Source organism: Numida meleagris, chromosome 1 (genome assembly GCF_002078875.1).
Source record: "Numida meleagris isolate 19003 breed g44 Domestic line chromosome 1, NumMel1.0, whole genome shotgun sequence".
Lineage (NCBI taxonomy): Eukaryota > Metazoa > Chordata > Aves > Galliformes > Numididae > Numida > Numida meleagris.
In genome coordinates this window covers 12,207,862-12,233,433 of record NC_034409.1, presented here as the reverse complement: position 1 = coordinate 12,233,433, position 25,572 = coordinate 12,207,862, and the positions used below count along the sequence as shown (strand labels likewise).

General features: G+C 36.4%; 1 protein-coding gene across 4 annotated transcripts in view; it reads left to right on the top strand.

The window, feature by feature from the left end:
- Nucleotides 1–25,572, top strand: part of PHTF2 (putative homeodomain transcription factor 2) — a 65,398-nt gene that overhangs the window by 24,063 nt on the left and 15,763 nt on the right. For 3 of the 4 annotated variants that reach the window (XM_021384496.1, XM_021384498.1, XM_021384497.1), the window contains exons 3-10: nucleotides 4,634–4,690; nucleotides 8,546–8,615; nucleotides 9,778–9,936; nucleotides 13,831–13,996; nucleotides 14,663–14,827; nucleotides 18,150–18,351; nucleotides 19,993–20,151; nucleotides 23,562–23,777. In XM_021384496.1, the coding sequence (XP_021240171.1) occupies nucleotides 4,634–4,690; nucleotides 8,546–8,615; nucleotides 9,778–9,936; nucleotides 13,831–13,996; nucleotides 14,663–14,827; nucleotides 18,150–18,351; nucleotides 19,993–20,151; nucleotides 23,562–23,777 (1,194 nt within the window). The remainder of the gene's footprint in view (nucleotides 1–4,633; nucleotides 4,691–8,545; nucleotides 8,616–9,777; nucleotides 9,937–13,830; nucleotides 13,997–14,662; nucleotides 14,828–18,149; nucleotides 18,352–19,992; nucleotides 20,152–23,561; nucleotides 23,778–25,572) is intronic. The other variant, XM_021384499.1, reaches the window with a different exon arrangement.

The following is a 25,572-nucleotide window of genomic DNA, read 5'->3' as shown; positions in this document are numbered from 1 at the left end:
CTCTTTTGTCTCTGAGAAGGGTTTGAAGTATATTTACGTGTATAGTGTTTGAATGAGTGTCATGGTTTTGTGATTTCAGTGGCTTTTGGTGCTTTCAGTAAGTTTTCAATTTGAGACAATTTTTGGAAGTTGGAATAATGAGTTATAGCTTGTTTTCACCTTTAAATCTAAAAATGAGGTAAATTATTCCTAAAAAAATTATAAAAGTTTAAAATGTTGCAGGGCCTTCTAGGTGGAACTTGGCTAACAAGCCACCCGCATCTCTTTTTCTCTCTTTAATGTCTCTCTGGCTACACCTGAAGCAACACTTTTCCATTGTGAAAGAACATTGGCAGGATTTTCAGTCTTCAGTAATCCCGTATGTGCTGAAACTTGTAACAACTGCATGGAGAATAGATGGTAATTCTACAAATACATAACGAAGCAGAATTCTTTAATCTTCTCATCAAGGCATTTATTGAAGCAAGGTGTCTTGACGGCTGAATATTTTAGAGGTAACTGGTTTGGATAGACTGGATAAACTCTTGTCATTGAGGAAGCCTGTGATGCATGATTTAAACTAAATTAATACAAAATACCTGCTCCAGTTCTGCTATATGTCGGTTGTACCACAATTTATTCCATCTGTAGCATGCTATTGACACGTTTCTACAGGAGGCATGTGTTGCTGCTGCTGCTTGGTGATGGAATCATGGAATCACCTTCAAGATCATCCAGTCCAGCCATCCACCTACCACCAATATTTCCTCACTAAACCGTGTCCGTTAGTGCCACATCTAAATGTTTCTTGAACACCTCCAGGGACAGTGACTCAACCACCTCCCAGGGCAGCCCATTCCATTTCCAGCTGTTCAAGAGGGACAATTAAAAGATAGGCTGATCATGTAACTTGAATTAAACAATTATTGATAAAGAAATAAAGGAAGATTTTTTTTTTTAGGTTAATTTATTTTCTGCTGAATCCTTAAACAAAAAAGCTGTAGAATGCAAAATTCAGTTTTGATCCACCTTTGATTAGATATTTTGTAAATGAGAATTAATTTCTGTGATAAATTAGATAGAAATTGGGATGGTGTTGCATACTTCGCTTAATTAAAAAAAAAAAACACCCAGTTGTAGGTTGGATTAATGGCTTGAAAATGCCAGTGATAGACTGTTGTACCTGGCACAAAGTCTGGTACAAAGTTTTGAACAGATTTTAAAAGCTTTAGTTGTTGTACACTTAAAAAATGGGCATTTTTTTAGACTCTTGCAGCCTTCTTTGAAGGATACTGCAGAATTTGCAGGTGTAATGGGAGAGAATCTGGGTACAGTTGGGAGCTTCAGGTATATGCAGATATTTGCGTCTTTGTATCAGTTTAATTGTTCCAGGCATAGGAACCTTGAACACCTTTGTAGCCCCAGTGACAGTTGCTTATGAAGGGAAAGGTTGCTTTGATCAAATTTTGTGTATATTTAAATTCTTCGTGATAGAAGCGTGGGCAGTTCTATCTCTAGAAGTCTCTTCCCTCATTTCATTTGCCTTCAGAAACTAACTTTTTGGGCATTGTTAAGTATTTTTCTTTTGGTGTCCAACTGGTATGTACAATTTCAAAAAAACTGTGAGCAATAAAGAGCCAGAGAGAGCTCACATGTGAACATCAGACAACTTAGTATTTAGATTTAACATGAAATATAATTTGGATGTAAATACTTATAAATCAAAACTCTCTGAAGATGTAATTGCCTGGTGCTCTCAATTTAAAACCAAGAAGGCTTGCTAGTAGTAGCTTTAGTCTTGAATTCATTTGTTCACTAACTTGGTCATGTTCTCTTTCTCATGTCCACTATTTATTACATATTGCAACTTGTTGTCACCGGAAACCTCTTTTCAGTGAATTCTGCTGGATGCATTGTAGAGAAAATAGATACGTTTTCCTCATGTTGGGTAGAAGAAAAGATTGAATGTCTCTGTTTTTCACTGGTCTTTTTTGTCAGTAATACTGAGTGTACAGATTTTTCTTTAATGTGGGAAATTGTATACCAGTATGTTACTTTACAATGATGTTTCCTTCTGATAGGTTTGCAAGAGAAGTATAGGTGGATGCTTGTGTGGATTGAGAGGAGGGAAAAAATTGAAGATCGGGTGCAAATTTGATGTGCTGAGCATGTATGTGCTCTCCCTAAAGTGCCTCAAAAACTCTCTTGAGGCACAAAAATGCAAAATTAGGTAGATTAAAAAAAAACATTTGCAAGAGATTGTAGTGATAATTGCTCTCTGTAGCTGTCTCTAACTCTTTTCTGTTTGCAACAATATGCCTTTATTTAACAACCCTATACTCAGATTTTGATAATTGACCACGATCAGGAAAGATTGGCTAGGCCAATACATGTTGTAAATGACCATCTTCCTGGTCCTTTTCTCTTACTTCACCTGCTGCTGAAATAATTACTTTACGGAGTAACGTTAAAAGAAAAATGTGAATGGCAAAAACCCTGCTTGTGTGTTTTGGAGGCAGAAGCATGCTACCTAGTATGTTTATGGGAGAATATGAGTAAGCCCAAATGAAATTTGGTTGACTTACTTGCCTCGGATGTCTTCTGGGATCTGTTTCCCAGAATTCCTTTAACAAATGATCTATTGTTGGTTTACTCTCTTAAAGACTCTTTCAATTCTAAAACAGTATTGGTCATGAATGGGATTAGAAATACAGAGTTTGCTTTGCAATTTTCTTGGCACAAAGGCCTCCACATTTGTTTCTTGCACAATCAAGTGGGAGGCAGACTCTTCTGTCTTTGTGGAAAGAAGGCTTGTTGGGAAGCGAGGGGGAAAAGGCACGATATTATGCAGTACAAAAAACTCACTTAGGACTCTTCTCAGTAAATGTCATGAAAACAGGAAATGTTGTTTAAAGCGTATTTAGAAAGAAGCCAAAGCAATTCGATATGAACGTCTGGGTGGAGTGGTTATACAACATATTGACTTTTTAATTGCTGGCAGTTATCCAGATGGAGTCAGCTCTTAAACTAGCTTTATTTTAATTAGTTTAATTATAGCAGGTGCTTAATCTGCTCAGTACAGTGCCTGACCTCTCCATTATTTTCCATGGTCTGTGTGCTCTTTCTAAATGCCAGGTGCTTAGTATTTCTCATTATTATTATTATTACCAAAAAGTCAGTAGGGTTTTTTTTTTGGCATTTTAAGATAGTGAACTAGAAATTGTTTGGGTACCTGTATCTCCTGAATAGGAACTACTAAGCAGATATGAAAATGAGTCATGCAGTAATCAAGCAGTGGGTTTTTTTCCTCCCCATTGGGTGTTTGGATCGAAAAACTGGTTGTATCAGCTTTCTTTACAGTCAGTAAAGAGACTGAATAAGTTTCCCTCTGTACGTACATCTGCCTTGTGCTTGTGACCCAAAATCAATGTTGCGCTTCACTGGTCAGAGCTTGGTAACAGGAACCGAGGTTCAGATATGAGGCAGTGTGGGTGCACGTGTGTGTCTGTGTATGTATCTGAGGAGAATTGCTGAGATGGGAAGCTTTTAAAATGTTTGGTGAGTGCACAGGCTGCCCAGAGAAGCTGTGGGTGCCCCATTGCTGGAGGAGCTCAAGGCTGGGTGGTACATAGCTCATGGCAGGGGTTGGGGCTGGGTGGGCTTTGAGGTCCCTTCCAACCCAAGCTGTTCTATGGTTCTACATAGTAAAACATCATTGCTGAGTAACGTCTAGAAGCTCTATGTGCAGTATTCAAAGCAAGCTGGTTCTCTTTGGTAACTTCTTACAAGGATGCATTGTCTCACCTATTGACTTCTTCTTGTCGCTTTATCTTAACTTTAGTCTTATAAATACCTGAAGTTTTCTACAGGGATGTGGGAGTAGAGGGTAGAGCCCAGAGAAAACCAATTCCTTTTTACTAGAGATTTTTAGCTGAGAGCTTGTTCACATTCAGACAAAGCTAAGATCTTCGGAAGAGCTTCAGGAATAAATAGACTGGCAGCTTAATGAGAGTCTCTGGAAACCTTAGAACTGACAATTTTCAAATAATGCTTGTTCTCAGGAAAAGAAAATAGTACAGTATGGCATAAGGAAAAGATTAGTTAAATTTTGAAATAGGCCTACTAGGAGCATTATTTCACCAGTGATTCACTGGGGAAAAAGGCAGTTTCCTGATATTCTTTGCACGTTTTGAGTTTTCCCTGACCTGGAATCTAGCTGCCTCCCAGCCTGATGGTAACTTCTGCTGCTGTGCAATCTGAAGAGATGGAGCTCAAGACAATGGAGCTGTAAAAGTGGGTGGTGAGGAACAGGAAATATAAAGGGAGCTGGTTTAAAATAATGAGTGGAAGATCAGGGTTCAACTAACTGCAAAGGGTATTTTCTTTGGTGTTAGCTGCCGGCCGCTGCACTGAGGCCCAGCAGCCCCGCGATGAGGCTCTGGGCTGGCCTCAGCCCAACCGGCTCAGCTGAGTTCTGGGTCAGCCAGGTCCTGCCCAGTGCAGATGGAGTATGGAAGATAAAGATTGCTGACAGTAAGTCATCTTGAGGAATTAACGTGTTGTCTTCATGTTTGCCTGAAAGATAGATTGATTTTGTACAATCAGTGTATTTGAAAACCTACTTTAGATTCTTTCTGTTTTGTGTTCTTTTTAGATTGGGGCATATGATCAACAAATATGGGAAAAATCAGTAGAACAAAGAGAAATCAAGGTAATACAGTATTTCAATTTTTTTTATTGCCAGTTATCAGTAATGCTGTAATTGTATATGCTGATGTAATTTACAATGTGTGGGATATTCTTTAATGCTGGTGAAGCAAAAATAGACTTCTGGAGTGTAACCAAATGAAACTGGCATAGTATACTCTATTTATTTGATATGACTACTAAATCTGCAGCACTTAAGTTCTACATCTGTCTGTACTTCAGTGCATTTATTTCAGTTATCTTAAGCCAGAGCTTAGTTTGTGAGTGCCTCTTTCACTCTGTGATGAATTCTAACATCGGTTATCTGAGCTCTCCTTACTTTCAGTTAGTTACCTTATCCCTCCAGTTCGCTTTTCCTCCTTTATGATGCTGTCATTGTTTTGTACAGTTTATTAGACTGGTAAGTACTTCAGGCTTTGTGTCCTGAATAAGTAGTTAACAGCGGTTTTTTGCATTTTGGTTTAACTAACAATGCTATCAATGTCTGCCGCATTGCTACAATGTTCTGGGGAAAAAAAATCAGTCCTATGTGTAATACCTTTATTGATTGTGTATTATGTCATACTCTATAATTTTAAAATTGGTTTCACTAGTGTTTTCTTGCAATTAACCTTTTCTCTTCAAACACTGCACACAAGAAATACGCTACTACTGCATGAGCTTTAAGGCTTTGTTAACTTTTAACATTAGTTAAATACACATTTCTTCAGTGTTCCTGTGTTTTTTTTTTTATTATTCCTCCCCAGTACTTCAACAGCTAAATAGCGTACGTTAGGGAGGTCATTACATGGGAACTCTCACTGACCTGATCTCTGTACAAAAATCTACAAATTAACTTTTAAATCAGAGATAATATTTTCAGAAGTGCTTCCGAACCCGACAGGAGTCTTTGTGACACCACACCTCCGCAGTTCTGCAACGTGCCCCCTTAGGTGGCATGAGGAGAGCCTGGGCTGCTGGTACTGAGCCGGCTGAGTGCTGCTGCGGGGAGGCCCGGGGACTGGGCAGCTCGGGCACTGGGAGCTGCTGGGCAGCCCTCCCCGGCACCGTACTGCTGTGTGCCGCATGAGGTGCAGCTTTGATTGCTGCCGTACATTGATGTGATCAGAAGGCTATTGCACGACAGTTGCATCTTGTGGTACCTGCTGTCTGAAGCATGCAAAGAGATGGTGCAGAAATGTTCTTGACATCAGCACAACTAATTTCAAACGAAGGTGCTGGCATATTGCTTTATTTTCAGTGTCTTTTCAATGACTGTGAAAACCAAGTGCTGTTACAACAGAAGTTCTTGTAACTGCTGTGTAAAAGGGCAACATTCAAATAATTTGTTGGGAACATTGTCTTGTGCCTGTTAGAAATTGAGCTTGTTTGGGTTATAGTCCTATAATTAACAAATGAACCAGCGGGAGAAATGATAGGGCCCACAAGAGTTAGTGTTGATGGGGAGACTTTCAAGGCGAGGCTGGATGGGGCCCTGGACAACCTGGTGCCATCCCTATTCATTGCAGGGAGTTGGACTCGATGGCCCTCAGAGATCCCTTCCAACTCTAAGGATACCATGATTTAGCATAATGAGGGGAGCACTGAAACAGGCTGTTAACGTTCAGGTGTCGTACGTTAACACGTCTATCTCAAAACCACTACGACGCTGTTTATAAATGAACTCAACTAAAAATCCAAGAAGTTATTTTTTCATTAAAAAATCTGTTGCCAGTAGTATAAATTAATAGGGTACTTTTAACTGAACTATTAATTTTAAACTCTGTGCAAAATGTTTTTTACAACAGTAACTACTTTTAAGAGCTTTTATTTAAACTTTGTGTTTTTTATATTAGGTAACAGAAATGTGTTCAGTACCAAATAGAAATTGTGTAGGTTAATTGGATGGACCTGAATAGTATGAAACAATTATTTCTTAATTAACCTTATTTTGGAACAGTGCAGTTTTCTGCATACGTTACACAAATCTGTGATGCATTAACAGAGAAATTGCATCTTAATAAAAGGAATTCTTTCACTGTGTGTGGCAAAAAGCAGAGCCACCAATTCACTATAGTTTGTGGACGCTGAAAGCATTTGAGATTTGACCAATGACATTTTTTAAGAATGTGTCACCATTGCTCTCCCTATGAAAGATGCATTGAGTTACGTTGTTCGCATATTTTCTTTGTTTGAAAAGTTCTTTCTGTAAAATGGAAACAGCCTCAGTAGTAAATTGTTCATAGGACTGCCTGTATTTCCAGAGGGTTATTTCTTCTCAGATGCACATATCTATTTATTTGGACTTTAGAGCAAAAAGTTGTGTGGCCCATGAGAAGCAATACAATTGAAATGTATTGTATCATTTCGGCTTTAGTACCTTTTATGAAATAGAGTGGCTTGATTATGCGAGAATTCCCAGGAATATATAGCTACTTCTGGGGTTATAATAATTACATTTTCTATGTATGTGCTTCCACGTAAAATTACTGCAGTTTTAAGACTGCTGACCTGTGAAAATCTTGTACATTAAGCAGAGCTTAGGTCTGCAGTACAGCTGCATTTGTCATCTTAAGAACCCATTTTGTCGTAACCATGTTTCAATTCCATGTATTAATTTTGTTTAATTTCAAGAAAACTCTCTTTTTTTTTTTTCTAATGGGCCTACCAGGTGATGACTGTATAGCTAGTTCACTGCCAACAGTGGTTTGATTTTGTGTTTTTTAAATTTTCATGTTAAAAATAAGTCTAGCTGAATTTAGGTGCAAGAAATATTTTGAACTGTCTGTTTGAAAACTTGCTTTATGTAGTTGCTATGAAGATTAACACAACTAGATGTCACTGATCTTTCATTTTTATTCATTTAATTTTTATAATTTTATCTGAATTTAATGCTTAGACTTAATAATACATTTTTTTAACACACTAATGAAATATGACTGTGTTGGAAATCTACAGTTCACCAGCAAATTGAACTGCTTTTTGAATGAACACAGTTAAATCACTTCCATTATAATTCCATTTGTATACTCAGAATTTTTTTTGAAGTACTGTATTTTACTGTGTCTGAATTGTACATGGAATCATTATTGGCTAGTGTGACCAGGAGCCTGATCTGAAAGCATCAAAGTGAACTCACAAATATCTATCTCTAAGCATCACATTTTAACATTAAGAATAAACTTGAAAGTTTTGCAAGGAAGTTTTGCTCTTCCATAAGGGAAGATACTGTTTCTAAAAGAAAAAACAAATAGAAATTTGCTCTTCTTTTTCCTGGGTGCTTTCCTGTGTTGTTTACTTTTCCTCCTCTTTTTAATAAGCTGCTCTATATTCAGTATTGGGAAAACCAGTAGTTTTCTAGAATTTGGACTTCTGACAGTGGAACCTGCTGTTGACTAGTGGCTTTTACATTACAACGTGATTTGCTATTTAGTTTTAGAATGAAGGAGTTCTAATGTAAGCATTTGAGGAAGTTTAAGTAGATATCGAAGGAAAAAAGATTCGGGAAAGTAATTTGTGACAAAAGTTCTGGAAATCTAATATGAATGTACTACTAATTATTGCAAGTGTGTGCATATTCTGTCTGTATAACCTGAAGCCATGGGAAATGTGTGTTCAGTGCTTAAAAATGTTTTAAATTTACATAGTTGGGTCAGTAATTGTTCAGGTTTTGTTTAGATTGTCAAGTGTGAAAATGGCATCAATTGTGCCTTGTTCCTCAGAATGTTTTATAGTACTTCAGATCTCTGAAGTTGACTTATTTGTCTGAATTTTTAAGAACGGTGTAGATTAAACACAATTACTGACCACAGCAGTGCTGTTCTGTTATTTCTGCCTTCTGCATCAATGTATGCTGATATTTAATATTTGCGTATTTCAGGGTTTGAGAAACAAACCAAAGAAAACAGGACATGTGAAACCAGACCTCATAGATGTTGATCTTGTACGAGGTAAGTCTTGAGCTAGAAAAAGCCAGATTTCTCAAAATAAAATGAACTGCTGTCCTGTCTTGAACTAACTAGAGTGGATTAGTGTTTAAAAAACAACCAAACCAACAATCCCAAACCCCCACAAAATTAAACAAATAAAAAAACCTAAAGACAAACAGCCCTACAGAACTCCTCATTAAAGAAGACAAATATGAAATATAGTTAAAAGATGACTTACGGATTAAACTGAAGGCTCAAAAAACTGAATTTAAATTTTGTCTAATAGACATAGGTTTTGAGAAGAGGAAATCAGTTGATAACTGTGGATCATAGTTTGGGAGTTATCAGTTCAGAAATCTCCTATTTCTGTACATTCAGACTTCTTTAAAATCTTCTGATGGTTTGAGGAAAGGTTATATTAAAATTTTGGAAGAGTAACAGTTGTATAGGTATTAAATATTTCTTACATGTTTTCAAGAGCAAAACAACAAGAGAAGGTCAAGTGGTACATGACTCTGAAAAGTATTTAATGTTCATTTGATCTTTATTTGATTTTCCTCATACCTCACAGAGACTGGGGAAAATGTTATCTGGATTATTTTTCCATGAGCCCAGCAGCCAGCTTGTCGTCCTAAATACGTTCCTGTAGTGCTCGTTGGATTCAGATCTAGAATTCGCCGAAGCCTTGGTCTTTGCTAGCAGTCATGGAGTCACTCACGCACTTGTACACGCTCCAGTTGTGGGTGGCACAGACACACAGACTCTCGGAGCTATACTCTTCTTAGCTCTAAGCAAATACTAGATGGTTTTCTAGGTGCCGGAGAAGTGGGAATTTGCAGGAAGAAGAAGAAATGGAAGGATATGAAAGAAAGAAAGAAAGCATTTGAATGAATGAGATGAAAAATGGTATAGAAGAAGAGACAGATGAATTATTCTTTGGGTAGCTTCCCTTCTCCTAGAGCTAGTCATCAGTTTGACTGATCCTGCTCCATGCTTCTCGACCTTATTCCACTTTCCTGAATGATATGGCTAGAGCAATGCGCATATATGTTGATGCTATTGATGCGTTTAGAATTATGTATAATTGTGTTTAATTACCGGTCCTCCTCCTTAACTACTCAGCATCTCAGTTTATTATTAGTCATAACAATGAAATACATTCTTTTTTTTTTTTTTTTTGAAGGATCTGCTTTTGCTAAAGCAAAACCTGAAAGTCCTTGGACATCTCTGACCCGCAAAGGAATCGTGAGAGTTGTTTTCTTTCCGTTCTTCTACAGGTGGTGGCTACAAGTGACATCGAGAGTCATCTTTTTCTGGCTGCTTGTTCTTTACCTTCTTCAAGGTAGAATTGGATTATAGGATCAGCTTCGACTGAATGCCTTAATTTAACCATTACTACTTCTATACGTTACTCTGTTCAGTTAATACTGTTCAAACACCTTCCAGTGTATGCTGGAATAGATTGCAAACGTGTCTTACGATTAGTTCCTCTTTTACACTTATATAAAGGGGACTTTTTGAAATTTTGAGCATTTCCTCACAGGCTTTCTTCAGCACTTAGCACATGTGTTACTTTGGCATCTCTGTAGATAATTTAGGTTTCTAGGACTAACTGATTTCAAGACTGAGAGTCACCAAAGAAACCTTTGACTTTCTGGATGAGGGTTAGTCCTTCTGTTACTTATGCTTCTTGGTAAGGGCTCTTGGTCTGCGCAGAGTGCTGAACCTGCCATTATGCAGTTTGCACAACCTAGTAGGATGATGTGTGATCAATTTCCGGTTCTTCCGTGGGTTATCTTGTCACATCAGAGGCAGTAAACTTTAAGCTCATATTTCACTCAGACCTCAGCCATGCTTCTGGATGACTGACAAATCTATTACTTATTTTCCTGTATGTTTCTGCTAACTTTTTCATTGTACTCGAGGAGAGTATGCATCTTAATTTTACACTTCTAGATTAACAGTTGTTCAAAAATCATTTTATAACAAACAGAAGGAAATTCTCAGCTTTTAAATAGGATGATGAGTCATGAGTTCTAGTAATCAAAGTCTGTGCTCCTCTGAATTATATGTAATATAAAAGAGGAAAATTAGAGAAGGAAGAATGTAATGTAATGAGTCAGTACCTAGCAGTGTGAAAGCCAGTATGAGAATAAGCGTACTGGAAGCGTGCAGAACCAAAAAACAAAGCACAAGTTTAATGCAACTTGGGAACAGTTTAAGTACTCTGAAAAGCTAAATGATTGATAAGTTATCTACTGACATCCAATTAAAATATGATTCTTACCTTTTCGGTTTTGCCATCAGTCCTTGCAGTTACAAATTTCTGTATCTTTTGGAAATTTTATGTAAAATTAGAAATGGAACAATAAAAATACAGTGCCTCTTCTGTGATGTTAGCAGCTATAAAATTCAGTCCACAGGGATAGTGCCCCAAAACTTGAAATATATTGACACACATTTATGTGATCTATCAAAACTTTTCCCTATCACAAATTCTTAGGTAGGTGCTTAAGAATTATTATTGCATATGTTAGCCTCTGAGTATACTATGCTAAGTAGTAACAGTATAGGAAAGAATTCTTTCCTTGATTGTAGATGAAAACTCCAGATTTTATTTACATTCGTTTACTTAATAATAAATTATGATTAGAAAACTATGTGATAAGAGAACTACAAAGCAATGTTTCTGTTCAAGGTCATTGAACAGGCTGATAAGTTAAGGTAGAAGTAAAATTTTTTTCTTCTGACTCCATATCCATTTAGGTTTTACCACCACCTCATTTTCACTTTTAAATTGTTTCCATATTCTAATATGAAAACTGATGTGTGAAATTAGTGTATATCTCATACTGTATATTTTAGTATGAAACAAGAAATATGAGTATTCATAGTTATAATATTTATTGTGGCAAGATACGTATATAAGTATATATGTGTTTTTAAAATTCTTGGTGATGCAACTATTTCAAAGCTTTCAATACTAAAAAATAAATGCTTTGGTCTTTGGAATATAGTTGCCTGCTTTGATAGAGCTTTTTTTCCTCTACATGAAATCATTCCATTTGTCTCTTTCACAAAATAAAGCACTGTCATTTAGGAAAATACCAGTCCAGATGCAATAAATATGTAAAGAAATAACTGAAACTGGTAGGAGAAATTCAGTTTGGAGACCAAGCTGTTGGTAGGAGCAATTCTATGATAATTTGAACCACAGTATGTTGTCACGTTGTGCAGAAGTTCCTGTATTTCCTTCCTGTGCTACCGAAAGGATTGGGAGGTTTAAGAAAATAAAATTTTCTTAAATCTCTGTAAACTTCGTGGTGGGAATGTGCAATCTATAGACTTGTGTTCTCTAAAATCTGTAGTGGAGTTTGAAATTATTTTGTAGAGACTTACTCCTGCAAATCATTTCAAGTGATCTGTGGAGCTTGTTGTACTCAGATATATATACTTATGCAAATTGTATAGTAGGAGTCAAAGCTGGCTATTTGTTTACGCTTTATACTGTATAAATCCAAGTGTATGTTTGAGAAGCTCAGATGAACTCATTTAGAAAGAGGTGTTGTTACTGTAGCTGTTCCTAAATTAATGTTTTCTGATTGGTGCGTGCTGTCTTTCTGAGAAACCTCATACAATACCTTAAGTAGCCCACAGTTATGAAAAAAAAGCCAACAAACCCAACAAGTGTTCTGCCTAATACAGGAAGCAAAACAAACAAAGGTGAAACCTTAAAAAACAACAACAAAAAGGAACAACAAAACAGGTGGTAAAATGATGGAGACTTGGATATTTTGATTTATGAAGACGATCAGTGGGAAATTAGAAATAGATTACTACAATAAAAAATAATTCCAATGTTTTATACATTCATCGTGTTTCTAATATTGGTTACCTTGCTAAAGATTATTTTGTTAAAAAAAACAAAACAATTAAAAAACACTAAACAGATCCTACCTCTTTTTAGTGGAAAGCATCATGTCCAGGTATCTGCTCTGTTAGGTCTGCCTTCATGTGATGTATTTTAGGTGTTTGAATGTTGCACATTCTGTTGTTACAGAACTCAGCACTTCAGACCAGAGAGTGATGAGAATATGGAATAAGCAAAGAAATATAGAAGGCTTCTTTTCCAGTCTGCCTCATGCTGTTGAATGTATCTAGACTGACCTGAAGCCTGTAAAACGCTTTTCTAATTTGTAGAAGTGGTTGGGCTATTCTAAGAGGAGTAGGAAGAGCTCTGTGGATGTTGGCTGTATGTGAAAAGCAGGTAATAGGGTTATAAGATTAGCAAGTAATGATGGCTTGTTGGTTGGATTTGATGATCCTAGAGGTCTTTTCCAACCTTAATGATTCTAGGATTCTATTAAGGGGAAGCTGCCACTTTTCCAAGCACGAATGCTAGTTGGAGTCCTGGCACTTCAGCTGGACTACCTCATAATTTATGTGGTTTGTCTTTGAGCTTTCCTTATTATTAGAAAATTTATACACAAGTCTATGGGAAATGTTGTCCTCTGAATGGAATATGGAGCTCAAAATGCTTTCAGCTAAAGAGTTTCTCATCACTAGTCTGTGTTGAAATAGATGTTTGTTTCACAGAATCGCAAGTTAGCTGAGCTTGGCAGGGACCTCCAGAGGTCACGCAGGCCCAGCCTCTGCGCAGAGCAGCGTTAGCTGCCGCTGGCTGCTCAGAGCTGTGTCCAGCTTGGTGTTGAGCATCTCCAAAATGGAGGGACTATACAGCCTGTCAGGGCAACCAGCTCCTGGTTTGATGTCTCCTGTGCTCACCTGACTTGTTCGATTGTGCTGTGCTGATTTCAAGTGATACAGGACTAAATTTATCTGAGCTGATTGAAGCATAGTATTTGTTGCTTGATTTTTTTTTTTTCCTCCTACTGAAGAGGAGAGCAAATTCTTAATATGAATTTGCTTCCTATCATATCTAGTTTTGCAAATGCCTTGGCCTCCACCCTTCATTCTGCTTCTTTTTTTGAGCAATATTTATAATATCACGAGTGTAAAAGAAGACATGAGTATGAAGATAAGTGTTCAAATCCTGATTACCACCTATTTCATTTTATTGTAACTGTCATTCCATGCTCTGAATTTCAAGCTTGGTTTAAAATGCAAGTAAAGGACTACATGTGACTGTTTCTCATTTTAAGAAAAGTCATATAGTAAGTTGGCCATTCCAGACATTTCAAGTATTGAACTCAATTTCATGTTCCTTCTTTTCCAGTTGCTGCTGTAGTGTTATTCTGTACAGCCCAGAGCCCACATAATATACCTCTGACTGAAGTAATTGGGCCAGTATGGCTCATGTTGCTACTTGGAACTGTACACTGTCAGATTGTTTCAACACGAACCCCTAAGCCTCCTCCCAGCACAGGGGTTAAAAGAAGAAGGTATAGTCTGTATTAAAGTACTTATCATTTAGGATTGCTAGACTATTCTGAAGAACGTGAATAAAATTGTAGGGATTTACAGTCTCTGCTTCATAAGAGATAAGAAATTGAGCCTCCATTTTTATCTGAAACTTTAAAATGGGTGCTTAGTTAGTGCTCTAACATTTGTGCATTTACTAATTTGTGCATTGTTTTTTTAATGCATCAAATCTGACATTTTTGCCTCAAAAGAGCTTGTGACTGAATACTGATGGAGTGACATATTACTGCAAGTTTTGCTTTAGAACTCTGTGCAATACTGACCAGTGATCTGTGAGAAACACATGTTAAAGGATGTACAGGAAGCACAGACCTTAAAGTCTTCCAGCACTTCAGTGAATATGGTTTGCTACAGTGAACTGCCCCATTGCAGTGGGAAAACCTGCAGTAGTGAAGTTTGCAGGTCTTAGCCTCTGAGATGAAATATATCTTGTATTTAAGTGTTAAGATAATAACTGTTATACGCAGTTTTCTTAAATTGAGTTTGTTAAATCAACATGAAAAACCTTTAGCAACATGTTTTGGAATCTTGCTTGTTTTTGCATGCTTAAAACTGCTGAACACGTTGTAGAAGTAGTAGATTGCACTTATAAAGCTACCTTCCAATTTTAATCTCTTCTGATGAAGGAAATTAAGGAAAGCAGCACATTTGGAAGTACATAGGGAAGGAGATGGCTCTAGTACCACAGATAACACACAGGAGGGAACAGTGCAGAGCTACGGTACAAGCACCTCTTACAGTATTGGCGCTGTCTTCAGAGATATCTGGCATGCCGCTTTCTTTTTATCAGGGTTTGTATTTATTCAAGGCTACATATGTGTGAGATATGCACTATCCCTTTTCCAGAGAAGTAAACATTAATCTACTGATTAGATAAGAACAAAAAATGAATCGACAAGAACCTAATAGTAAACTCAGTTCAGTGTTTGAACATGCATTAATCTCTTCCCTTTTGGCTTCTGAAATTGCAGATGAAATAACTTTGAAGAAACGCAAAGTAACTTCTATTGATTTTACTGTAATTGTAGGACTACTTTGTGTGGGTTATCAGGAATGAACTAGCTTGGTTTCTCAATTTTAATCCAACGAGAAAATTTTACTCTTACATTTTAGTTGATTGCATTAGCTACTAATTACTTGGAGAGAGTGGACATAGATCTCCAATCACTGTCATCAAATCATTTTCTGAAGGAAAAACTTTCAGGACTTGAGCACAACATTTAATTTATCAATGAGCAATGAAGATGCATTTTCTAATGACTGGAAGCAACATTTAACCTTGTTATATTTCAGAGTGTTATACATCAGCATTTATTAGTAAAGTGAATACATGCTTATAAACTGGTACAAAATTAAGAAAAGGGATACTGCAAGTTACTACATTGTTTTGTTCTGCATGCTGCATCTTAAATATTGCAACACTAACGTGTCTGTCATATTTGTGATTGTGCTCTTAACCTCTGGTAAAGCTTATCTTGTGTTACGTTACATTCTGGGAATAAAACTCTGGAAAAGTTTTAAAAATATTTAAAAATACTCTAGGAGTTAATTTGGTCTTTCTCTGTGTAGATTAAGCTAGCTTTAACAGAGCAATAGTAATAGCACAGCTGTTCTTTTGTGTAACCCCACATCTAAATGAATCGGTCTCTGTGTATTTCTTTCTGGTACATTTGGAGTGTATTCTTGTAAAGTTTTGAAGGTTATCCATTCAGTGAAGACACTGATTTTCAGTCGGCATTGTTGGATTGTTGAGTATTGTTGGAAGACTCACTTTCTTCCTTGCCTTTCTTGTCTTGGGCTCCCAAAGAGTGTTTTCAGTTAAGAAGGGCCATGTGGGACTTGCTCTAGGCTTGTTTAAACCGTTTAATGAGTTAGTGTAGACTGATGCTAAGCCTCCGTGATGACTGCTTGGTGTATACAGCACCTCCAAAGGGTAAAGAGCACGGAGTGACTGAGAATGCTATAAGTAGCCTTTAGTCACTCTTCATCTGCAGGGGGGCATGGTTTGTATGTCTGAGAATGAGCCAGGGCAGCTTGACCAGCTGAAAAATAACCTTTTTTCTTACATCAGTTTTGTCATGTAATTTTTTTTTCCAAAGTCATGCAAATAGTTTTGTCGGCAAAGTGGGACTGGGAATGAGGAAGCTGGAGCGCAACGCGGAGTGCGTGGGCTAACTGGCTTGAGTTAGTGATGTTGCTGAAGATGTTCTTGTGAAACCCCAGTGCCAGGAATCTGTCCTTGCTCCAATTTTGGAAATCTTTAACTTCTGAAAAGTTTAGCAGTTTAGATGAGGAGGACAGTTTTTTGATGGTAGTTTCAGCTGATTGCCCAAAGCCTCAGTAGTGTCTTAAATGGTCATTTCTATGGATTTAGAAAGTAAAAACTGTGTGTGTGTATGAGCTAGCACACTGCTAATCGGCAAACAGGAAGAGGCTTGCAATCTGCTCCACAAAGCCCGTTATAAAGTGTCTTGCTGTCTCTTCTTTATAACCTAATAATAAAATCTAATCCATGCAAATATGTAAAAACTGCCAAAAGTATTTCAGCTGGTTTTGTACTACTTATTATTTAGAAATAACATCAATAAAGAATTTTGGAACTAGGTAAGGGAAAGTTCTATAGCTTTCTAGAGGGGAAGTGGAGCAGCAGTTGCTGCTTTTTTTTTTTTTTTTCTTTTCTAAATAATAAATGCCATTTAGTGTTTTTCCAGGAAGGCACGAGGGCGGGTGGATTGAGACTAAAGAAGGTAAAGGAGGATGAAAAGTCTCAGTAACTGCCTTTTCTGCTCATTACTTTGTCCATAGTCTCACAGATGAGTTGTTCCTTTTTGGATTTTCTTCCCTAGCTAGTGAGTCCTAATGGGTCTCCACTGTGTATATAGAATACCTTATCTTTGGAGCAATGTAAATCCACTGTCCCAATTCATACAATGTACATTTTAGAGAGAAATTTAACCTTCTGCTATGTAATCCCAAGTTCTCACATAGCTTCCTGAAAGAGAAGGGCAATACATGTCCCCATACAGGAGTAAAAGAAGAATAGAGTAGATTCTTGATAGTTTTATCAGCTCTGTGTTCAGTGGTTCTTTATTTTTTTTATATAAACATAAAGTCTGGAAACTTCATTTATAATAGTACTTTTTTTTTTTTTCCCCAAAAGTGTTCTGGGAATCTGATAAACACACGAGCTTTTATTGCTTTCTGGGTAAAGGTTTTCCTTGTTATTTATTTTGAGATACAGAAGCCAAAGTGAAACTCTGCTTTAAAGTGATCTCTGTCAATAAGGCAGCAAGCTGCTCTTCCGTTTTCATTCCTTCATCAATAATACTTTCTAATTTGGAGGTGTAATCATCCAAACTTCTGCTTTTGAAAGGCTTTTTTTGTGGCATTAGATATTCCTGCTACTACATCTACTGACTAGATAGTGGCCTTGACCTTTAGACAATATTATGGAAGACGACAGATTGGTAATATACTTCTCATAAGAATAGTAATACTTAAGCATAACTGATAAGTTTGTTATTTAAAAACAAGCTTAATTACTGTGTTTGTTAGATATTTTGAATTATGTCACTAGGGTGTTACAGCATATATGGGAAAGGGTAAATCACATTCTGATTAGCAGACTTGTCAATATGCAGGGTGAATTTAAAACAAACAAAAACATTTAGAAAGTACTAAAGGAGCTCACTTGCAGCTATAAGACATGAATGGCTCATTTGCTTTGAGTTAATAACACTTAGATTTTTTGGGGGGGTAAGAATAAAGCAAACAACTCTCATTTTTACATTTGGGGCTTGCGGTTCTTCCGTTGCCAAAGATGCTGTGAAGTTTTAGTTGCAAAACATAGGCTTCCTTTGCTCTCTGTAGCTAATTATATAATTTTCTTTCAGATAGTGTTTCTTTTATAATATTTATAGGAAAGAGTAGTGAGTATTAATTAGAAGATTAAAAATAAGCTTACAAACATCGCATCAAATGTTAATATCTTTTTATTTGTTTGTGTTCATCTTAATAAAACTAAAACATGGGTTGAGAATGGTGAACAGGATTTAGTCTGGAAAAAGAAAAAGAGAATCATTAAATTAATGCTTACGTTTGTTTCAAATATAGATCTAAGAAATCAAAAAACTCAATAGATAAATCCACTGAGACTGATAATGGCTACGTGTCCCTTGATGGGAAAAAGACAGGTAAAAGCAGCGAGGAATGTGCACAGGCCCAGGAGCGTCTCTGTGAAGTGATTAAGCCAGAAGAGTCGGGGTGGAACACCACAACTGTGAGAGAGACCTTCAGCATCCCCAGCCACCACAAGGTGAGTATGCTGTGTGGCTTTCAGAGCAGGACTGTTCATTTGTCAGGTGATATATAAGCTGTATTTTTATGATGCTGTTGATGTATTCTCATTTACTTTATCCTTAAAAGTATTTTAAATGAAATTAAGCTTAGAGTGCTGGAGGCAAAATCATGTTAAGTCTTCTGACATCATTCCTCTTATTTGTAGCCTTTCCGTTTTCTTGTCAGAAGGCCCTTACTGGCTGACATCTAAACATTCTTTGCTCTTCAGTAATTCAGTGCACAATTTCATATGCTGTCACTTGTATATTTTTTTTAGTCCAGCTGAACAACACACTTTAGCTTTTATTGCCTCTTTGATGCTCTTTGTGAACATAGGCCTGTGTCTGTGCCAAAATGGAACAAATTTCACATTACCGACAATTTGTAATTTTGCGGTTATTCTGAGCATTTACCTATGAATCAGGAATCATCTTTCTTCTCTTTTGGTTCATCCCTGTAGAAGAGGAGGAAAACACAGTTTTCTTCTCAGTAAAATAGGTATAGCTTCCTGAAGTGAGAAATAAGGGTGAGATGGAAGTGCAATAAATGGTTATGAAAGAAAGGAGAACTTTTCATTCTGGATTTGTTTATGTCCTGGATGTGCTATTTTCATCTTACGATTCTACAGAATAGATTTTCCAAAGTATTTTTTCCTGGCTCCATTATCATTTGCCTTCTAATGACTGCCTTTACTGCTCTCTTACTTGACTTTGGCTCTGTAGTATATATTATCATTGATCAGTCATCACAAGGTTGTTTTTCATGATAATATCAAAGGGGAAGGTTATTCTACTGGAAGTATTCGTGTACACATCTTTATAAAGGAAAGGCATTCTGTGGGAGATTTCATAGCTGACTTATTTAACAACCCCCTTGAATATCCATATGATTAAGTCAGAATGGGTTTGAAGAAGGTTCATCTCGGGGCAGTAACCTCAGTCTTTTGGTCTGCTCAGCAGCAGCAACAGAAGCTGTGATTCAGTTGTCTTTGTTAATTCATAGACACATAACTATTTTGGATCTTTTGTCATTTCACTGGTGACAGGACAACTCCAAAGGAAATTTTACAGGGTTCTATCCAGCGATGTCATAATAAATGAGAATATACAGAAAGTTTCTGACAACTGAACAATCTTTTACTGCACTCTCTTCTTCCTGTTGTTGTCTGGTCTAGTTTCACTTCAGTTTAAAATCAGGGAAATAGTGCGATGAATTTATTATCTGGGTCTTCCTTTCACAAACAAATCTTGTAGCATTTTATAGTTGAAAGAAGAGGTAAATGCTAACTTTGTACTGTATGTGTTGATAATTAAGCATGACTCTGCTATCACAAATTTATTTTTTCAAACCTTTTGGATATCTTGCATTTAAGCCTTTAAAATGTGAATGCCAGCATTCATGAGTTAAATATGAACTAGCTATTCATTGTCTGAGAAATGTTTATTTCAATACTACAATTTTATGATATCTGCTGTACCACTTTTTACAATTGGAAATGCAGTATCTGTTTTAACTGCGCATAGAGAACATCGCAGAAGGAAATTTGATGTCAATAGTTTAGAACTAGAATGGGTAAGTATGAGTGTAAGTCTTACTAATACTGTACTTCTTGCACTAGGAGACTCACAGGACTGTGACAAATTTATCAGATGAAGTTTCTAGTGAGGAAGGGCCTGAAACCGGATATTCTTTACGCCGCAATGTAGAACGCACTTCTAGTGATGGCACGCTTCGAAACAGAAAATCTCACCATTATAAGAAACACTATCCTTTGGAGGTATATATTCCTGTTGCCTCTTTTCTGTAAATTGATAAAAGCTCTTGATTTCTTGTTGAATATATATGCTTTTTTCTCCTATACTGTATTTTAGGATTATGTTAATTTGAAGCCATGCTAGTGAGGGAGAGGGATTCTTTTTTATGACAGAGTTTTAGCTTTGAGGTTTTTGTTTAGTTGATCCGAGCTTTGTCCAATTTTTCAATCTGTTGTAAAGGTCCTATAATATATCGTATAGATCTGGTGTCAGATTTCAGTTAACTCTATTGCTGTCTTTTGACACCAATTACCTCCTTTGGAATCTTGATTTGTTACAGAAACAGCAATAATTGGCAAGAGTGACATTTTCATCACGCTAGTGCTGCTGCTTCTCTCCATTTACTTTGTATTTTAGATTCACTAACCTTCTTGTGAAGAAGTCTGATTGAGTCTGCCTCTATTTTTTCATTCCTTCATGTTTGTTGAAAGTCATTAAAATATTGTCATGAAATCTCAACAAAATTGTTGATTTGGTATTGCAACAAAAACACAAAAAACTGAAATTTTAAGAGATTAATGTCATCAGAGCTAAGAGGAGGAACGCACCAATTCCATACTAGTAGAGTCTTTAGTAGTAAGGATTCAGACATTGAAAGAAATGGGGGAGGGCTTTTTTTTTTGTCTTTTAATTTTAAAGGATTTCCGCTCTTTTTGCTGATGGTATGCAACTTAACAGATAAACAAAACTTTGAGGTTTTTGCGGTGTTTTTTCTTTTTAACAACTCTACTTGCCTTTTTTTTTTTTCCCACTAGGACTATGAGAAAAGAATGTGAAGAGTAATTTTGGCCCTGCCAGTAGTGTACTTGTAGGTGGCTCTAACAGGCAGAGCATCATAAGCAAGTCTTCTGCTTGATATAAATAATGCCTTCTTAGAAGGGTTCAAATAATACTACTTTTTCTGATAATATTTGCAAAGCCTTGAGGTTTGTGCTTTGCATAAAAACATTATTAACTAATTTTCTATCATTTGTTTCTCACAAACTTCAGATTGAAGGACCTGGAAGGCTAATTCTTTTTTAACTGTTTCGTGTCTTATGTATGTTTAGTTTAGGATAGTTGAACAGGCTCATACTTGGAAATGTTCCATATTGCAGAAAATGTCTCTTGACTGCATGCTAGTGCAGCTGGTCAGCCATGATTGCAGATAATTTTTTTTCCATCCTACATGTACTTTCTTTTCCAAAAGATGCTTCAGAGCTGTAAAATTCTAAAATTTTGTTTAGGGAAGACTGGGTAGATACCTTCAGAAACTGAAAAAAACTGAATTTGCTCTCTATGTAGCGTGGGTAGTAATACTGGTAGTAATAATGTGGTAGTAATACACTTTTTCCCCCTACCTCTGTGATTGATACCACAAAAGAGGAAGCTTTTCTGTATTGTTAGCAGTTCTCCTCCCCCAACATGATTACAAAGGAAATGAAACAGTAGTTTTAAAAACTGAAATCTTTCTTTGTATTTTATATATATATATATATATATATATATATATATATATATATATATATATGAGTGAAGACGGTGGATATGCTCTCAACTTCTGTCCTATGTTTTCCTTTATCTTGATGTTTACTTGTCAGTCGTTTGAGCTACAGCTTTTTAATGTGCTTGCTTCATTCACTTCAGGACTCAGCACCCTGAACTGACTATGTTCTATAAGGAATAAATATTTCAGATATTGTCTTTTGTACTGGTGTTCTATCACCTCACTAAAAAGAGTTTGGAGCATACTTCATCTGTATATTTCTTCTCAAAATTGCTTGCATAAAATATATTAAGCGAGGTTTTAAGGAAGAGCTTCTTCAGCTGGTAGTGCATTACAAGTCATGTTAAATTAATAGGCCTGCTGCAATATTGATTGATTGTTTTTTAGTGAAGGAAATTGGGCATAATCTTGAGATAAACTGTAGTAGAAAGAAATGAATTTTCTGTAAGGAATGGAAATTGCCAGATGATGGTGATGAGTAGGATGGTGCTGCTTTTAAGACTACCTACCTGTCTTGCAGGAAATTGATTCTGCTGTTGAAAGGAGTTTAGGGGTCTGCATTCTTGTTCTGAAGAAAACATTAGATTGTATTGTGTGTCTACATCAGGGTATTTAAATCTCCCAAGCTTAATGTTTTTCTATGGGATTATCTAAGTTGTGGGCAAAATTTAAAAACAATGAGGCATGCTTGCTTCTCAACTACACTTTCTTTAAAATAATTATATTTTAATGCATGACTATGTAGATCACACATATAACTAGTATCGGGTATAGATACTCTCCCTCTACACCTGTTCCATGCCTGTCTTCAAAGAAGCTCACACACTCTATCTTTGGGAAGGTATGTGAGGAGTAACAGTGGACATTGAGAGTCAAATTGGTGTTGTTGTAGATTATTATAGGCAATTAATTTTATAAATGTACTTCTAGAACATGCCAACCCTTCTTTTAAAACTAGTAAAATGATATACACATTGGTATTGGGTGCCACAGGTCTTGGATGGCTAGAATTATCTGTCCCTTCTTCCTCCAGGACCTTCCTTTTTCTTGCCCTTTTTATTGAAAGAATCCCTTACTGTATGGTGAGTAGTGAGTTTGGCAATGCAATTCTGAATCTGCTACTGAAGTAGACACAATCTGCAAATGCCTGTCTGCTGTGTCACTGTACATCAGGCTTGTTTTTTTTTATTCCACGTTCCCACTTTATGTGGATGAAGCTGAAGAGAAAGTCTTTGTCCCCTACGTCCCCCATCTAACTTATCTTTTTGTGAATTTATTTAAAAGCTATACCAACAGGTTGGGAGGGGACAGGAGTGTTAGTAACTAGCTAAAGTAGTTTAACTCAAACAACATGGGATAGAAGGACAAAATGGCAAATTAGTTTAAAATACTTTGTGAATTAGGCTTTTCTCACTGTACTTTTCTATACTAATTGCAGGTCAGTGTATATGCTTTTGAGCCTTATTTGTTTTTTTGATATTTTCACTAAAATAATGAAGCTGTAATGTGTTTTTGAAGAGACTTAATTGATCACTTATTAAATTAGAAGTTGGAGACAGGTTTGATAATTGCTCTAAATTAATGAACTTCAAATCAGTAAAACAGTTCCTTCCTCTTAATAATGTGTATGAATTGAGTCTTCATTGTGTGACCCTTCCCCCGTCAAATCAAGGACCACGAACTATTACTTGTTTGTACAGTGTCTAACTGTGCAGTCTGTTAGATACTCCTTCAGTAAGCATATAATACTTTCTGATTTGAAAGGTAATGAACGTAAAAAAATGATGCACGTGGGCTTAATGCATTTGAACTTAATGACTGTTCTGTTAGGAAATAAAGTAGAGAGTACAAAAGCAGCATTAATTCCAAGGAATATTTTACTTTCAGGATACACCTAAATCAGGTACTAGCTGCAGTTCTCGGTGTTCAAGCTCCAGGCAGGATTCTGAGAGTGCAAGGCCAGAATCAGAAACTGAAGATGTGTGGGAGGACCTCCTACACTGTGCAGAGTGCCACTCTTCCTGTACTAGTGAGACGGATGTAGAAAGTCCTCAAGTGAATCCATGTGTGAAGAAAGAATATAGAGATGACCCATTTCATCAGGTTGGTGGTATCTGCTGATTTTGACTTTCACAGCACATACATCTTCAGTCTTATCAGCTTTGTCATGTGCTCAGGAGGCCTGGGAGAAAGAACTCTCTATTAAACGGAAGTAACAGAGCCAAAGTGATTTGGTTGAATTAAAAAAAGGAAAATTGGATTTCTGCTACTCGTAATTAATTTGTCAGATGAAGAGGATATGACAGTGTACTGAAATAGCCTGCAGAAAATTTGAGTATTAGGATTCTAGTTCAGGACAAGTACTGATTGATTTAAGTTTCCTGTGGCATCATATATATATCTGAGGGAATATTTTTGTGTATGCATGTATATATATATGAAACCACACAGCAAGATAACATATATAGTATCTGACATTATGCACATATACTTAATGTATAAAAGTGATATTACATATATAATATATACTATTTAGATAATTTTTTTTTTTACCTTAAAGCTAATCATTTGTTTTTCTTAATGCTATTCTGTAGAAACATCTAAGCAGTAATTTATGAAAATTTTAGTGTTTGTTGGGCAACACTTCAGTTGCAGCCTGCCTTGGGTTAATTGGACAGAATTCATTGTCTATACTTAATAACTAACGATCATGTATTAGTCTTCATTTGATAAAAAAAAAAAAGTTCAGATGTCAGACAGTGCCAGTTATGTTTATTACAAGGTTTTTCACTAAAGTGCGTGCTGCTTGTTGTGAAATATTTGTCTTGTTAAATATGCGGTATATGCTCTGCTTACATCAGTACTAAGGAATTTAATGCAAGAGATGATGTCAATGATAGCTAAGAAAAAGAATCTCAAAAGATGGGCTTTTTCACTCATAACTGGCACTGAAAATGATGGATTTGTTGATATTCCCCCCTCCAGCCAAAAAAATCCACCCCCAAACCAACAGAGATGGCCATTTGGATTTCTGGATTTAGTTTAGTTCTTGCTTATATTCCATGTTTTTCTGCAGTTTAGTGTTTTTGTTGGTTTGTTTGTAGATTATGAATTTTTGAGTTTGAGCTCCTGGTGTAGATACTCCCTCTAGAGGGAGATTGTGGAAATCTATGTTTAAGCAGGTCTTTCTGCAACTATTGTTTATGTTAACAATATGGGTGGGGTTTTTTTCACTCTAATGGAAAAAAAAAAAGAAGCGATTGAGTACTTAGCAGTATAGAAAGATTTCAGATAAATACTGATAGGTCAAGGTAATTAAAAAAAACACTTTTATTAAATGATACGATAAATATTTGATAATATGCCCCCATCCCATCCTGTCTGTTTGATTCAGACAGTGCTAGTTAGCCTGGCAGGGCTAGGAGCAAGTTTGATCCCCTGTAACAGAGAGGAGTAAGACAGGGCTGAGGGAAATCGAGAAGTGGCTGCAGCAGCACTTGTTACCTCAGCATTTTCCAGGTCTTTCAGTTCTCACTTGCTTCTTCTCTGATTAGAGTAAATAAATATGCAGTCATGAGTGCATTCATTAATTTAGGCTGAAATTACTTGGCTGCTGGGGCATCATGCATTGATTAGAGTCCTACTACTCTGTCTGAGTAATGCCAGATGTGGTTAGCGTAGGGAATCTTTATTCATAATTATTATTATGAAGTATGCAAATATCATTGCTAAGAAATAATAAAAACAGTTGTTGACCATAGTCTCAACATAAGAATAGTACTTTTCAACTGTTGGGGAAAAAAGAATCAGAAAAACAAGATTCCATTAAATGAGTGGTAAAATTAAAGATGACTTATAAGTAGACCTTTTGTTCTCATACTTCATCTTTGTTGATGTA